This window comes from Zonotrichia leucophrys, chromosome 1 (assembly GCF_028769735.1).
Source record: "Zonotrichia leucophrys gambelii isolate GWCS_2022_RI chromosome 1, RI_Zleu_2.0, whole genome shotgun sequence".
Taxonomy (NCBI): domain Eukaryota; kingdom Metazoa; phylum Chordata; class Aves; order Passeriformes; family Passerellidae; genus Zonotrichia; species Zonotrichia leucophrys.
Window position 1 is genome coordinate 31,939,105 of NC_088169.1, and position 15,558 is coordinate 31,954,662.

Genomic DNA, 15,558 nt, shown 5'->3' on the forward strand with positions numbered 1-15,558 from the left:
TCTACAGAGGTGACCACCAGTGAACTGAACATTTCAACAGGGGAGGTGCTGCTCCTGTGCCCATGGAGAGTTGTGTGGTTACACAGCAGTTACCCCCTGTGTTTTATTTCTTTATTGCACTTTGAGAGCAGTTCTGTGTGCTTATTCAGGCACCTGTTCTGGGCACTGCTAGTCAGGAATGTATGGGAACATCTGAAGAACCAAAGTTTATATTTTTGTTCTCTTGTAACTACTTGCTAGATTTGCATTTCTTTTTCTTTACTCCATCCAATTTATTATCTTTCCTTCTTTATTCATGGACAATGTTTTTATTTTCTTAAGCTCAATATCTTACAGTTTGCTTTGCAGTTGCTACAGGGAACTCTCTACATGATTAATATGGTGCATTAAATACTTCATCCTGAATTATGCTGTGCTTTTTCTCAGTTATTCTCTGTATATTTCAGTTTCCTTCTGCAAGAGGAAAACTGTAGGTTTAATAAGCATTTTCTCTGGCTGTTTGAAGGAAGGCCTACTCCTCTGGTAGACTTCTGTTTCTCCTTAGATAAAAAGAAGGGCTGTGTCTTTTAAAATAGCCTTGTCTGTCCCCTCTTATCTGTGGCATATCCCAGTCTGAAATGCATTACACTATTGCTGTCATTAAGATGTGCAATAATAAAGGCTTATTTAAAAATACATTAGAGCTTTGACCAACTATGCTTATTTTAAAAATTATGTCAAAAGTTTCTAAAAAAAGGTATGGCCTCTGCTCAAACATATGTGCAGTTTAAGTACAGCAAGAAATGGTCATAGGGTGAGGTTATGTAATTTTGCTAATAAGCTTAAAATTACTATCTGTGCTTTGTCTATAGCTTGTAGCAACAACAAAAAAAGGAGCACAAGGCTACAAAAGTGGTTTTAGAAAAAAATTATAGGAAAAATAGCATTTTAAAAGGATTTTTGTATTTTTCTTACTATCTTTATTTGAAAAATCATATTTACAGTGGTGAAGAAGCATTGCTGGGAGCCATAGTTGTGGACTGTAATCTCTGTGCTAAGAAAAACTCTTCTAATACTGTTGGTTTTTAGTAGTTCAATCTCACTCATTTCTTGTAATTTCATTTTTTGCTAGAAAACAAATTAGAAGGCTAATGGCCTTCTGCAAACAGCATCAACAGTGTAAACAGAGGAGCTAGTAAATAGAGATGCATTATGGTTGCTAAATAAAGAGATCTGCACATTCATTTACTGTATGGATATTTCTCAGTAATATAATTGTACACAGTAAATTTCCGTACTGGAAGTTCAAGAAACTCTGAAATATCTCAGCTGATGTGACAACTATTCACCAATTTAAATAATTACTAGAATTGCTTGACAGTAAACTATTCAATTGTCCTAGTTACTGACATATGTCTGTGTTCTCCAATTTGTTAAAATCACTTTATGGCAGAATAATTTGCAGGTATTCATTAGGATGACTAATAAATAGGTATGATTCATTATTCCTTAGTGCTTCAAAATCTTTTTGTTCCCCCTCACTATGTAGCTAGTTCCTAGTTCATATGAGTTGAAAACAAATTATTTAAATCTCATTAACCTGCTTTGTACAAGAACTTGTTTTCAGAATAAGCCATAGACTGTAGGTTTAAGAAATTATGAACTCAGAGTTAAAATTGTTGTCTAGTATTTTTATTCATTAGGGTTTGCAATTAACATGGGAAACATGGTTTTGAAGTACTTTAAATGAACATAGTGGAACAACAGACATATATATACACTCACAACTGAATAAGAGAGAAATTAGAATACTTTCCTGGTATCTAAACAAAATGTTATTTCTTTTTTGCTGTGAGGAGATGTCATTTACAATGAAAAAAATGCACCTTAGACTTGTTCTAAATATATCAGAAATTATTGTCAGTCCACTTCATTAATCAGAGACTGCACTTAGCCCAGTCTTTTGTACAAACAGTAATCAGTGCATACTGGAAAGACTGTAAGCCCTTGATTTGACCAAAAATATCAGAAGGACAAATCATTTCAGGAAGAATTGGAAGCCACTACAGGTATGGAAAAGCATTTTGCTATTTCTGTGTGCTGCTGATTACATCTGACTAGGTAGTAATTTACCAGCCTTTTGTTCTTGGAGCATTAGGCCACAAGTTTTACTTTCTTACATATTCCTTATCTAAATCTTACTTTCTGGTTCCATGTATGCACAGCTCACTCAAGCTGGAAGAATTTGCATATCTTGATTATCTTTTACTATCATTGTGTTATCTCTTTATGTAAACAGTGGCTGCTAAATTAAGAGATCTTGATCTTGAGTAGTGTTTTCTCTGTGCTCCTTCTGTGAAGAATCTTATTTATTATTTCTTTGGAAAAGTTTTTGTCCTGGTTAGGTCAGTGTGACACAAGCACCCAGCAAGGAACCATCCTGTGCATGGATATGAACAAAGCTTTAACAGATTAAGGACTGGGTCAAATCTTGCTGAACCTGTTTTGTAGGTATTGACACTGCAATGCAATATGTAAACCTTCTCCACAAGGCTGTATTTTCACCTCTTCTTGCTCTGGGCCTGAATTATAGCTCTCTGATCAGCAGCTCTCTAGATAAAAAAAAAAACAAAAGAGTATTTTGTCTGTCTTGCTCTCAACCTGGTTGTATTAGCATCATCCCAGCTACAGAAATGTTCATGCTTTCTGCTAATTGTTTGTGAGCTGCCCCTTTTTGGAACTGCCCTGGAGAGTGTATTCTCAGTCCCTGAAAGATCTGACAGTGCATCTGGAGTTGGAGAGAATCTGATAGATCTTAGTGTATACATCAATATGTGTATTTGTGTAATGTATATAAATTTTTAAAAAATCAAAGCTAATCAAAGCTGTTATGTCAAGATACATTATCTACACCAAATAATATTAAAGGCCTACACAGATGGAAATCTTTGTTTTGGACATCTCACTCAAAGTTGATAAGGATGAACACACCTTCCTGATACACTGCCAGCTGTTGTATCTGAAAAGGTAGCTTGACCTGTCAGTGAGAATTTGAGATATTTATGCTGTTTTTGCAGTCCTTCTCCTTTGTCACCTAAGCTTTGGTATTCAGAAGTATGGACTGCTGATACTGGGCACCAACATAGGATTTTATGCTTCTCTTTTCATGTCAGCGACCAGCAAATTTTCTATAAGGAATTAAACCAGTGATAAAAATCTTTTTTAGATCTAAGAAAAGATCCTTGACAGGGTTTGAAACTTTGAATGTACCTGAGACAAATTTGCTATCTCAGCACCAAGATAAAATCCAGGATTTTGCTCTTTCCCCAAGCCCTAGACTTGTATGACTGAAAAGCTTCCCTGAGATGCTCGCTGAGGTGCACCTGGGCCACAATAATTACATGATGCTTCTGAGAAGAGAACATCACTATTGATAGCAGAGATGTCTGGTCTCTCTGGTCACATCTAGGCTATTTGTGAAGTGGGAAGTAACAGTAATAATCTTATTTCATAAGCATTGCAGCAGGTGACTTCATACTTGTATGGTGGACTGAATTGGCACTGAATTTTTGGACAACACTATCAAGTTTTGCTGCAATGGTCTGCCTTGACCTAAAAATTCCTTCTGTCCTCCAAATAAAGGGCACAAATTGTAGAAAGGTACTTTCTGTACAAGATACAGCAACTGCCTATCTTCTGGAAGGCAAACTGTCCAGACCATTTCTCCAGTGGCTTCCCTAAGGAGAACAAAAGGTTTCCCATGCTGCAAGGCAATATGTGCTGCTTTCTTTCAGACTCCACACAACTAGTAGTGGCTGTATGGCACTAGCATAACTTGCATCTGAATGTCTGGTCTTGCATTGTAATGCGATGCTTTTCACTCTGGCTGGCCTTCTTAAAAACTCAGCTTGTTCTTTGACACACTGTTGTGGTTCACAGCACAATCCATATGGATATTTGCTCTCATGATTGAGGATCTGACAGGCAGGGCACAAGGGTAGGGAGGAACAAGAGCGGAGTGCTACAAGAGTATACTTGTAATCCTGCTACTGCTGCCAAAGGCTTTTGCGTTATGAAACCCTCTCCTGAACTGCATAGGGTTAATCATAGAAATGACTGGAGACAGAAAGAAATGTCTTGCCTATGTGGCGGAGGGGGGAATTTAAGGGAGAGATGAAGTCATTAGCTCATGTAGGACACAGGCTGCATTTTGCTTATGTAACATTAGCTGGTTATGTTATGACAGTATTCTCATTCCTGTTTCTTGCCTTGCTACTTGGTCTCATGTTCCCTGTATTTAACTTGAACTCACTACTTCAGATTCAAAAGAGGACACAGTATTTCTGAATATAAATATTTTTCAGCTTCATTTGTTGAATTCTAAAAGATGATACTACCTTTTTCCACAGGGTTTGTTTATATACACACACTACTGCAACCACTGGAAGCCACTGCTGCACGTTTATTCCTTAGGGCTTTGTCTTCACTGCATATATATCCCAAAATAGGTCAAATGCCACATTAGTGGCTGTTTTTCCCTATGAAAATTTTATGCCTTGTATATAGGTAATGATACTTATATGTGCTTTTACTATTTCAGGGCAAATAAAAGTGTAGTTTGCCTTTTCTGAAGGCTGTAATTTTATATTGCTTGTCATTATATGAAATACGTGGTAAAATCCCACTCTTGTGCTATGGGAGGATGCAAGACCAAACAAAATTGTAATTAGTAAGCAGTGAAATGACCACACTATGCAGGTTAGCGTGCTTGTTCCTCAGGGTGTTCTTGAATAATGTAAGTCTTGCTTCTAGTAGATTTCATTTGAGAATTGAGATCTGGATAATCTAGATAATCTAGTCTAGATAAATTTCCACGATGGTAAAATTCCTCAAGGGGAAGACTTTGGAGGAGGTGAGGTCTCTTGGTTTGTTAAGTTTTGAAGAAAAGACTGAGAGGTGACTTCATCACAGTCTGCAGCCTCCCTGAGGTGGTCAGTGGAGAGGAGATGCTGATGTCCTTTGTCTGGTGACCAGTGAAGGACACATGGAAATGGTGTGAAGCTGCATCAGGGCAAGTTCAGAATGGACACCAGGAAAAGATTCTTCACTGAGTGTCAGTCATGGGCATGGGCTGCCAGTGGAAGTGGTCATGGTGCCATGGTTGTCAGAGCTCAAGAAGCATTTGGATGATGCCTTTAGTCATATAGTTTAGTTTTAGGTGGTCATTTGAGGAACTGGATGTTGGTCTTGAGGATCCTTTTGGGTCCTTTTTAGCTTGAGACATTCTATGATTGCAATTGTTTTTCTATGCATCTGCCACTTAGGACAGTAAATAAACTTTTGGTCTTAAATGCCATGGTTTTTCTTACATTTTTAGAAACAGTCTACCTTCTGTCATCCTTGAGGGTATGAATTTAACAGTATGAAAGGGTTGATTCTTAAAAGAAGAAATTTTGGTTTTGTAGGACATTTGGCTAGCTGTTCATCAGAACTTTCTAACCTCTCATTTTGACTGCTAGCTAATGTATTCTGCTGCTTTGCTGTGCACACACTCACTCATAAAAATCAATCAAGAAGTTCAGAAAGTTCACTGCTGCTCTGGCTCTTTCTATGTTTGTTGAGAATTATGATGTCTGTTCAGACAAATGTGACGTGCAGCCTTGCCAGCACTTCAAAAAGTGCTTTAGAGAATTGAAGTACAGCATTTTGCAAAAACAGGAAATTTTAAAACTTATTTCACTGACAATCTGCAACTTCAGTCTGTTCTACAACAGATTCTGAAGCTTTTTTAAAAGAAAGATTCATCAAAGCATTCTACATGCATTTGTCATCAATATTGTTGATGTAAGCAGTTAAACCTTAGATACAGCCATGTTCACTGGCTTATAAAACTCTACACATCTCATAAACTAGAATCTTCTTTTCTTGTTGAAAGTTTAGATAGGCTCAAGGGGATGCTAATGAGGTACCTTGAAGAGGAGTCTACAGTGGAATGTTAAATACACAAAATCACATCTGTCTCAGGAAGTAACCTGAACTGAAAGTAGCTGGAGCATGGATGATAGCAGGAGGGGTTGTTGTATGTGCTTGTCTTGTTCTTATTCTTTGCTGTGTATCATTTCATGGCTGCTCTTGATGGAAGCAAGGTGCTGATGGGAATCAATCCTTGGTCAGGTGTGAATAAAGGAAGATGTCTTACTTCAAGTGTTTTGCATTGTCTTGAAGATCAGTTATTTCATATGACTAGGAGGAAAGAACAGGCCAAATGATTTGAGCTGCTGATACTAAAATAACCATCTCTACTTATGTCTTTCATTATGAAGTTCTCTGAGATCCACTCACCAGGACAAAGTTCTTTGTAAGGCTTCATGGGATTCATTGATAAGATGTATCCTTGTGGCTGGAAATTATCTTTGGTTGGGGCCTAACACAATTTTGCACTTAATTGCTTAAAAGGAATTTCTTCTTAAAATACTCATTTGTGCTTCTTTTTTATGGGTCCAGAATTCCTAGGGATTTCTTTTAATCTTCATCCTTAGGAGTTTTAGTAAGAAAAAATGATAGTTTTGGGTTTGGTAGACAAAAGCATTCATAGCTGTATTGTTGTGATCACCAACAACATTTCACTTCAATATCTACAAGCAGCACTGATGCCATGAAACAGATTTTAAGTTCATCAAGTTTACTCCAAAGTCAACCAGATGATTTTCACTGGAAGCCTAAAGAACAGTTACACATTTTCTTTCTTGGTGGCTTCTTTTTATAAATCTGGATTTGTCTTGTCCTGTTTAAGATTATTGGAGATGAGCAGTCTTGTGTCCTTCAGGTTGGTAAAGTGGACCTTGTGTCTTATTTTGTCAAGGCAGTAAACACTTCATTCCTTGAAAATAGGGAATAGATTTTGATTAATAATGGATTTTTTTTTCTGTTGCTCTTAAGCTGCTGATTGAATTTACTGATACTGCTTGAAAGATCCTTAGATTTAATTTAGCTATTCCAGATTTCCTTCCATTGCTGCCCTGCAAAGTCTTCTGTCTACTTAACTCTTCCCTTGGGTATAGTCACAGCCTATCAAATTTGTTGTGTATTCTCATTTCATGATGTTGTATGACTTAAAATCAAAGTGCCACCTTCTTGGGACATGTCCTGAAGATCCTACTTAGTGTTAGACTGGGCAGTAAGAGGACTCAATTGTCTCTTGAAGTTCTGATGTAGAAAGATGTTTTGTGTTGAAATCCTGGTTCTGAATCTCGTATGGAGCTGGTAGATAGAAATACAACTGCTTATTTTAAAATGATGGTAGAATACAGTGTTTTAATGCATTTGATCATGTGAAAAATGACATCAACTCTTCTCATCTACATGTTCTTTTTCTTTCTAAAAGTGTCATGTGCTTTTGCACTACAGTGATACAGTGATTGCTGATTGAGAAGGAAAAGTTGCCTACTAAGCCAGCAGTGGTATTTTCTGTATCTCATGTTCATAGGAGCTAGACCAGACCTTCTTGACTTTTTGTGACAGCCAAGATTACCATATGAGGTTGGAAGACTTCAAGCTGCATCTTTTTGATGTGATCCTATTGTGATTGCAGCTCTGACTGGGGGAACTGCCAGCCTTTCGTGTGAAGCACACAAACTCTCTTATTCCAGACTTTTTTTTCTTCTGATTGTGATGTTTTCTGTACAAGAGTGGAAGGTTTTACAAGCAGTAGCAAGGCTTCGTGGTAGTCTGGAATATAGGTCAAAACTATGTTCCTGCTAAGGAGATGTGCACTAAGGCACAGGCTTGTGATCAAATATATGATTCCAGTTGGCATGAAGTTTGGCATTTATTTTAATCTCTGGAAAACTGAATAGAAACTAGCTGTGTTTCTGCTGAGTGTGTGTGTGTGTAGATATATATAAATCCTATATTTTTCTATGCAGTTTCAGTATGGACTGTATTACATGTGTTGGAGTTCTTAATGCTGGACTGAGTAATTGAAATTTGGCATGCCAACTGAAATGCAAATTATTGTCTTTTCACAGGACGTTTGAACTGCAGCTTCTGTATTTTTAGTGCTTAAAAGGCTTTGAAAAGAGAGACAAAGAAATGCTTCAATTAAAAATGGTTATATTAAAATTATTGTTAGGTAGTCACTAGGTTACTGTGATTTGCAGCTGTTACACAAAACAGAAGAATTTATGTGTAACTCCATTCTATTAATTAAATGTGTATAAACAATCCATAGAGGTATTTAAACAGTGATATGTAAAGGTCCTTATGGACTTGTGAGTCTCCTTGTGTGGAACACAGTGCAAGATGACTTTTAAGTTGTGAGCACCTTACCAGCTTACTAAAACCTCTGCCCAGCATTAGGCATAGCACTTAAAAGAAAATACCTACGACAAAATTGCAAGAAATACTTTCTCCTCACATGTTCTTGTGGTATTTAAAATCTGCTTTTGGAAGAAATCCACTGCTGTTGTTATCCTTTTTGAAAAGCGTGCGTCACTGGCATTATGTTTGATTTCATAAAAATAAATCTTTAAAAAATAGAAATGGTGATTTTTTTAAGATCAAAGGGTGAGCACTTTTATCAAACGAGATTAACAATTCTATAGAAAGGCTTGGGAGGGATTTATTCTCTGTGTATAATCCTTTAATGATATCCTGTGTTACAAATTCATCAGAAAAAATTTGAACTGTTCCTTTGTTTCTGGTATTTCAAAGACAACTCTTTCTCCAGAATCCTCATGAGCCAGAATCTGGGTTGATTTATAGACTATTCTTTTCACAAATTTAAACAATATGTCAAATCATTAGATTAGTAAGTGTAACAAAGACCAGGGTTTTCAGTCACATTTATGAGTTCACAAATTCTCTTTTCTTGGAATGCATGTGTACAGCCAGGTTGAATAATTACCCAGTGCTGGGAATTTAGATGATCTAGACTTTTCCAGAATGTCACGATTTGTATTTTCACCAACAAGTAATTTTTAGAATTGTTGCATCTATGAGCAGTGAGTGATTGATGGGATTGGTTGTCCCTCAGATTTAGTCTCTGATGCAAAAAAGCAACCCTGGTCAGAAAGGCAGCAGGCTCACTGCTCTCAGTGGTTGGGGCATTTGCTTTAAATGCAAAGCAAAGGAGGTGTACTTTTGAAAGAGGAGTGAGTGTGTGTGTGAGTGTGTGTTCAATGCTCTGTTTTCCAGAAAGAGTTCTTTGGTAATATTTTCTTATATATTATTGTGATTGTATAATAATAATAATAATAATAATAATAGTAATAATAATAATAATAATAATAATAATAATAATAATATCAAGTTCTTCCTACACAAAGAGTGATCATTTTGTCATCAAGGGCGTGAGTTTTAACACTTTTCTGTTAAGTGCAGGTATGAGATAATTATTCCCCTCTGTTTACAAAAAAATTCTCATATTAGAGGTAAGACATAGTTACATGTGTATTGTGTTCTTTTATTGCTCCAATATCTTACAAATGAAACTGATTTTCAAGGACAGCCACCTGCAATGTTTATTTCACTTGTTCTTTTGACATGTAACTCTAGAACTATCAGTTAATCTATTCTTCTTTGTTTGTTTGTTTGTTTTTCCCCAGACTGATCTTGATTATGTTAACAGTGTTGTTGCAAGCCTGGAAAGAGAGTAAGTTGTAGTTTTAATTGGGTATTTCTTAGTTTATTCGTGATAAAATAAATCAGGTTGTAATAAGCAATTAAAAATATTCTGGAAATAAGAGGTCACGCCTTTTTGTTTTGAGGAGCTTTGGACTTTTGAACAAAAAAGTAAGACAAATTAAGAGGCAGTGATTCAGTCAGTTAAACTGTAAAACAGTAAGTGGGATTAAATTATTTGATGCACCATAAACAGATGGGATTGTTTAAACATGAAGGGAAATTTGTGACATCTGTGTTAGGGCCTTGTATTCTCTATGTTCAAAGAGAACTGTAGGAAAAAAATACTAGTTTCTGAAAAAGCACAAAAAAATGTTTAGAATGTAGTTTAATTCTGATTGGCAGAAGGTGATAGAGCTCTGAAGGACATGCTAAGGAAAGCAATGCTTTTTTCTACACTGTTGTTCTTCTATATGGGTCATTTGAGCAAGTCCTCATACCCAGACACAGCAACTGCTCCAACAGACAGCGAGCAGGAACTACAGGACTCAGGATCCCTCGTGTGACTTCAGGATGTTTCCATTGACAGGTTTTCTACAGAGATCAATTCTGGCTTGGTGGAAGTAATAGCCCCTCCTGCAACATACTATCCTGACTTGACAAACTTGAAAGAAACATTTGGAGACTCAAAAGAGAGAGTGAGGTAGGTTTATTCTCCCAGATCTTTTCCCATCTCCTCCCACACCCACACTTTGGTTGTTTATAAAACGGCAAGTGGGATGTGAATTCTTGAAATGTTTTCTTACTGTAATTCTTGCAAATGTGGGGATGCTAAAAGTGCTCTATGAATCCATCTCATTCTTAGCTACATGCTGCTCTGTGCATGATCAGAGCCTATGCTTGGTTGAATCCATTTAGTGTTTAAATATGAGAGGACAACTGAGACTTTTTATATACTTTTATTCCTGTATGTGGACTCTTTCATTTGATGGTTTTCTTCATGAAATACAGGGTAAAACCCAGTAGTACTTGTTGAGTTACCATTTTAAATGCACATGTGTTTTTAGTGAAATGTCAGGTAGTTGTCACAAAGTCAGGTTCAAATTAAACCAATTTGATGTCTGTATTAAAGCATAAGGTGAAAGCTTTGTTCCTTTTTCTTTCAGACAGTGGATTTCCTGAGGGAACAATGCCAAAAACAGCTGTCCTAACATTTCACTAATATGTGTCATTCTTCATAATGAAATTTACTTTATATTGCCAGCTTGTATTGAAATAACAGTTTTTCATAAACCTTAAGCTTTCAATTTAATTTCAGATGGAGAACAAAACAAAACTTGGATTATTGTTTTCTTATGATGTATGCCCAGAAAAAAGGGGTTTATTATATTCAGGTAAATTTTTCTTCTTTATTTTGAGACAAGTTTTCAAATGAGTCTCTGGAAATTATGTTGTTGGACTCATCAGAAGGACCTACACAGAACAGAGAACTTGATCCCATCATTTAAAGAGGGCATTAAGTATGGTGGTTATGGTATATGGGAACGTAATTTGAGCAGGATACTGTCTCACTGTCTCTGAAGTAGAAAGTAATTTATCCTTTGTCACTTCTCATAAGAGGCCTAGCAAAAAAAAAAAGTGAAGGAATCCAAGCAGTTTAACTGTTTTTTCCTTGTCCCTGGAATGAATTATTGTTGAGTTGCCTAGGCAAAAAAAAAAAAAAGAAAAAGAAGCAAGCATAGTTTTTAGTGGGAATGAATGAGGCTAAAATCTATTTTTATTTTCTTTTGAAAGTGCAGTGTCACTTTAATATGACAGTTGTGTGTAGACATGGAATTTTTTTTAAGAGGTTTCTAACAACAGAGTTAAGTAGTTCTTCCCTTTAGCTCAGAATTGTTCCTATCATGTGTTTCTGCTTTGAAGTAGAAGTCTTACCTACAGGTATTGCAGATTTAGTAACTGCACTGATGGTCTTTATTTAGATGTTGTGCCTGTGTCCTTGGGGTGTAAAGTCCCACACATCTCATCTGGTTTTCACAAAGCTCTGCTGACTCCTCTCTGAGAGCTGTTGGAGTCTCAGCTCTCTGGGAAGCTGCAGAGCCAACAGCATGTGACAGTCTGGTTTGACACTGAGAAGTTGCACAAATATTAGTGCCAGCACGAGGGGGAGGGCATGACTGCGCTGTGGGAAAGGACAGGAGAAGCAGGATCCCTACTGCAGCAACGGCCTTACAGCACCTACTGTGAATTAAAGGGATGTAGCACCCCATGTTGGCAGTTCTGCAGCCTGGACCAGGTGGTTATGGACTGCAGATATTGTGTCTCTCAGCCTCTTGTCTCAGAGGAGGAACTCTTTCAGTGCCCTTACATTTGTGAGTAAGCAGATAATACAGATATTAAACTTGTTCTGATGATGCCACTTAGGCTAACGTTATGTCATGGATGTTTTTCCTTTGAAGAAAGAAGCTGGAAAAGCAATGTTCTAAAGTAAGAAGTTGAGATATGTTTGTGGATTCTTACTAGTTTCTGTGTTACTTTTCCACAAGGATTCTGTATTAGTTCTCCACAAACAGACAGACTGATCCCTACAATAGTTATTCCAGGCTATGGCATCTATGTTTTATATCAGTGCTAGCATTAGAAATACATGGCTGTGTGTTAGCAATCTATTATAAGTCAGTATTTCCTAGCTGTACTTTTTTCTATTGCTTTGCTAATGCTTTTTTTTAATGTTGATATTGCTTCTACCTTCCTCTAGCTTGAAGATGACATTGTTGTCAAGCAGAATTATTTCAGCACAATAAAAAATTTTGCACTTCAGCTTGCTTCTGAAGATTGGATGATTCTAGAATTTTCTCAGCTGGGTTTCATTGGTAAGAAAATGTTCACTTTTGCAGTTTGAAAGAATACATTTGTACTCAGACTGTGAATTAATAGTGATCTGCCTTCAAAGCTATCTTCTTTGTGCTGGAAATAGACCAAGAAGTAGAAATTCATTGCCTTTTTTTTGGAACTCTGGTTTAGCTCATGGTTGTTGCTTTTGCCCCTCATTTGTTTCATATACTTTTGTATGATGGAGGCATACCCAAACTGTTGTAAAAGAGGGAATTTTTATGACCAAAAGATAATTTATAAAAATACTAACAATCAAACTGCAAGGCATGATTCATTTTTAATTTAGCTGCTGTTAAAATGAAAATGTAATTTAAGCATAACTGACTGAAAGAAAGAAAAACCATGAAAATTAGCTCCACCTAAAATAACTTGCTGTTTGTGCCAAAATTTCCAAGAATTAGCAGGCATCAGTTTGTTGCAAAGCCCGTTCTATCTCCATCTTTCTACTTCATGAAGGAGAAGTTACAACAATCTGTTCCTTCCTAGATGCAGTCAGTCTGTCATTTGCAATTAGCAACAATGACAGGAGTTAATGCAGGATCTTGGGTTGTGGGTCAGATGTCAGGGTGCTCTGGAAATTATGGTTCTTTGCTCTTACACTAACTCCTTTTCATGGAGAGACACTAGACTTAACAGAAAAGCAATGATAGAAAAGTTTGGAAGGGATTTTACAAGTCAAAAGATTATTTCATTACTACACTGATGTGTCATGATATTTTAAAAGCAGCAAGCTGGAGATATGCAAGGAAAAATCAAAAGCTGGGGCAGACTTTGGAGATTCCTGTGGCCAACACAAATGGTTCCAATATGGAGGCTGTAAGTTAAGTTCAGAACAGAAAGAAAATCCTATGTGTAACAGATAAAAGTGCAGCCCTGAGTTCTGTCATTCTCTTGGAAATTCTTGTTGTTCTCTTTCCTTTGGGTCTACTTGCCAGAGAATGGCTTCATTTTTAGCTCAGTGACCTGTAATGGTTTTATTGAGAACTGAGCATGTTGGCACTACTTGAATATGTGCTGTCCTGTTTCCAGCTCAGCATCAGGTGGGCAATAGTCCCCTGACTTTGGGGGTCTCAGAGGTTCCTGGAGTAGAAAGGAAAACAGAAATTATCCCTCCTACATGCCATGTTAGGGTGCAGAATGTAGACTTTGTAGACTTGCCGGCCAGTTTAGCCTAACCAGAAACAGGAGGAGGAAAGGAAATGGGCAGAGTGACGTCTCCTTATACACCTGGCCATCACCTAACTGCTTTGGGCTGCCATCAGAAATACACTGCTGAGGAAATAATTATGGAATTGGTTCTGTGGCCTTAGAGGTGGGAGAAATAGGAAATTATGCTGCCTAGCATGGAAAAATAAGAAGTTAAGTAGTTTACTGACATCTTACTCTAAATAAACTTCTCCTTTCTTGGGGAACTCCTTGCAACATTCTGTTTTGTGTTAGCAGAGACTGCTTGAATACAGCATTTGATAAGATTTTGTTTCTACTGTTGAGCAGTAAAGCAGTTACCCAGACTAAGCCCACAATTTGAGTTTTAGCTCCAGTCTAATTGCACTTTAAGTGTAAATTCTCTATGGAGTCCCTGGGCTGTAGAATTTACATCTATACTATTTGCCTGATTTAGTAGTAGAGTGTGCTCACTTACAAATTGCCACTCTGCAAGAATGACACATCAAATGTGCATAAAACCAAATGTGCATAAAACCAGCTTACACTTTAGGATATGTGCTGTCTACCCCATGCAGTTGTTGTATTTCAGGTCACTTAACTTGCTTTGTATTTGTGTATTTCAGCCCCCACCCCACCTTTCTGCTCTCTGTTGTAGAGAGCACAGTGTTTAAGCCTGGCGGGGTAGGTAGATAGTTCTTAATACTGAGACTTGGCTTAATGAAAAGCACAACTCTTTAAAAATATCTTGTTTTTCTACACTGTCTGTATACTTCTGGGCAGTGTGGGCTCTGAAAGTAGCTGTAGTTAAATTTAGTTGTTAGCTCCTGCTGCTTGCATCCCTGTTCTTTGTTCCTTGTATCATATTTGTTTGCCTCCTTTTAACTGGATGATATCAGTAGAATTTCAGATGCATTTAGCTATGGCTACAGATCTTAATGTTGCTTTTCTACTCAGAAAATTGAATTAGATTTTTTTTCTTCTTCCAATATAGCTACTTATTCTGTTTTTAAGCTTTGAGAGAAAAATTAGTATTCATAGGAGCAACTAAAACTTTTGGCTCTGGTACACATTGGTGTGCTATAACCATATATTGCTTGGAAATTTTATGCAAATAATGTAGATTTTTCTCATCTCTGCTCCATCCCTTTATGGATCTTGATGCAGCCTGATACTGTGGCAATTTGGTAATGCAGATACCTTTGGGAAGAGCAACAGTAGTTTGTAACTGGAGATCAGTTTTATGTGTAGATGTCCAAGAAATAATGTAGAGCACTGAATTCACAGAATCATAGAATGGCCTGGTGTGGAAAGGACCTTAAAGTCATCCAGTTCCAACCCCCCTGCCAAGGACAAGGACACCTGTCCCTAGCCCACATTGCTCAGAGCTCCATCCAGCCTGGCTTTGAACACTTCCAGGGATGGATTATCCACAGCTTCTCTGGGCAACTGTTGTCTAGATGCTACTGATTTAGAAATAATCTTCCAAAAGGAGAGGTGTAGTTGATTCACTGTTAGCTGTTGGAAACCTTGTTTAGCTTGCAAGATTGCAAGGTAAAAATGTGGGATTTTTTGTCATAGTGTATTTCTGAACTGAAAATCTAATTTATGCAAGTGCTACACGAGGAAGTGGCAAATGTAGCTATTTAGGCTGACAGCAGGATTATAGAATTCTGTCACCTCTGCCACAGAACAGACGTTGCTTCCTTTGGTTTTTTTTAATCCTGAAAGCATAGTCTTAAGTGCTGTCAAGTATCTAATAAATAATGGGTGAGATGTATGCTGTTTCCTTAAGAAGCTCTGGGGAAGGAGATGTATCTTTTGCTCTTCTGGATTCTTGTTTTCACTGTGAGACCTGTGACATAATGTAGGAAGGTCCTACTGGCTTTTTATGAGGAA

At 37.2% G+C, this 15,558-nt stretch overlaps 1 protein-coding gene across 1 annotated transcript in view; it reads left to right on the plus strand.

Annotated features, from left to right (window-relative positions):
- Positions 1–15,558, plus strand: part of MGAT4A (alpha-1,3-mannosyl-glycoprotein 4-beta-N-acetylglucosaminyltransferase A) — a 78,213-nt gene that overhangs the window by 34,394 nt on the left and 28,261 nt on the right. Inside the window, exons 6-9 of the mRNA XM_064711007.1 lie at positions 9,585–9,631; positions 10,190–10,303; positions 10,919–10,994; positions 12,359–12,473. Of these exons, the coding sequence (XP_064567077.1) occupies positions 9,585–9,631; positions 10,190–10,303; positions 10,919–10,994; positions 12,359–12,473 (352 nt within the window). The remainder of the gene's footprint in view (positions 1–9,584; positions 9,632–10,189; positions 10,304–10,918; positions 10,995–12,358; positions 12,474–15,558) is intronic.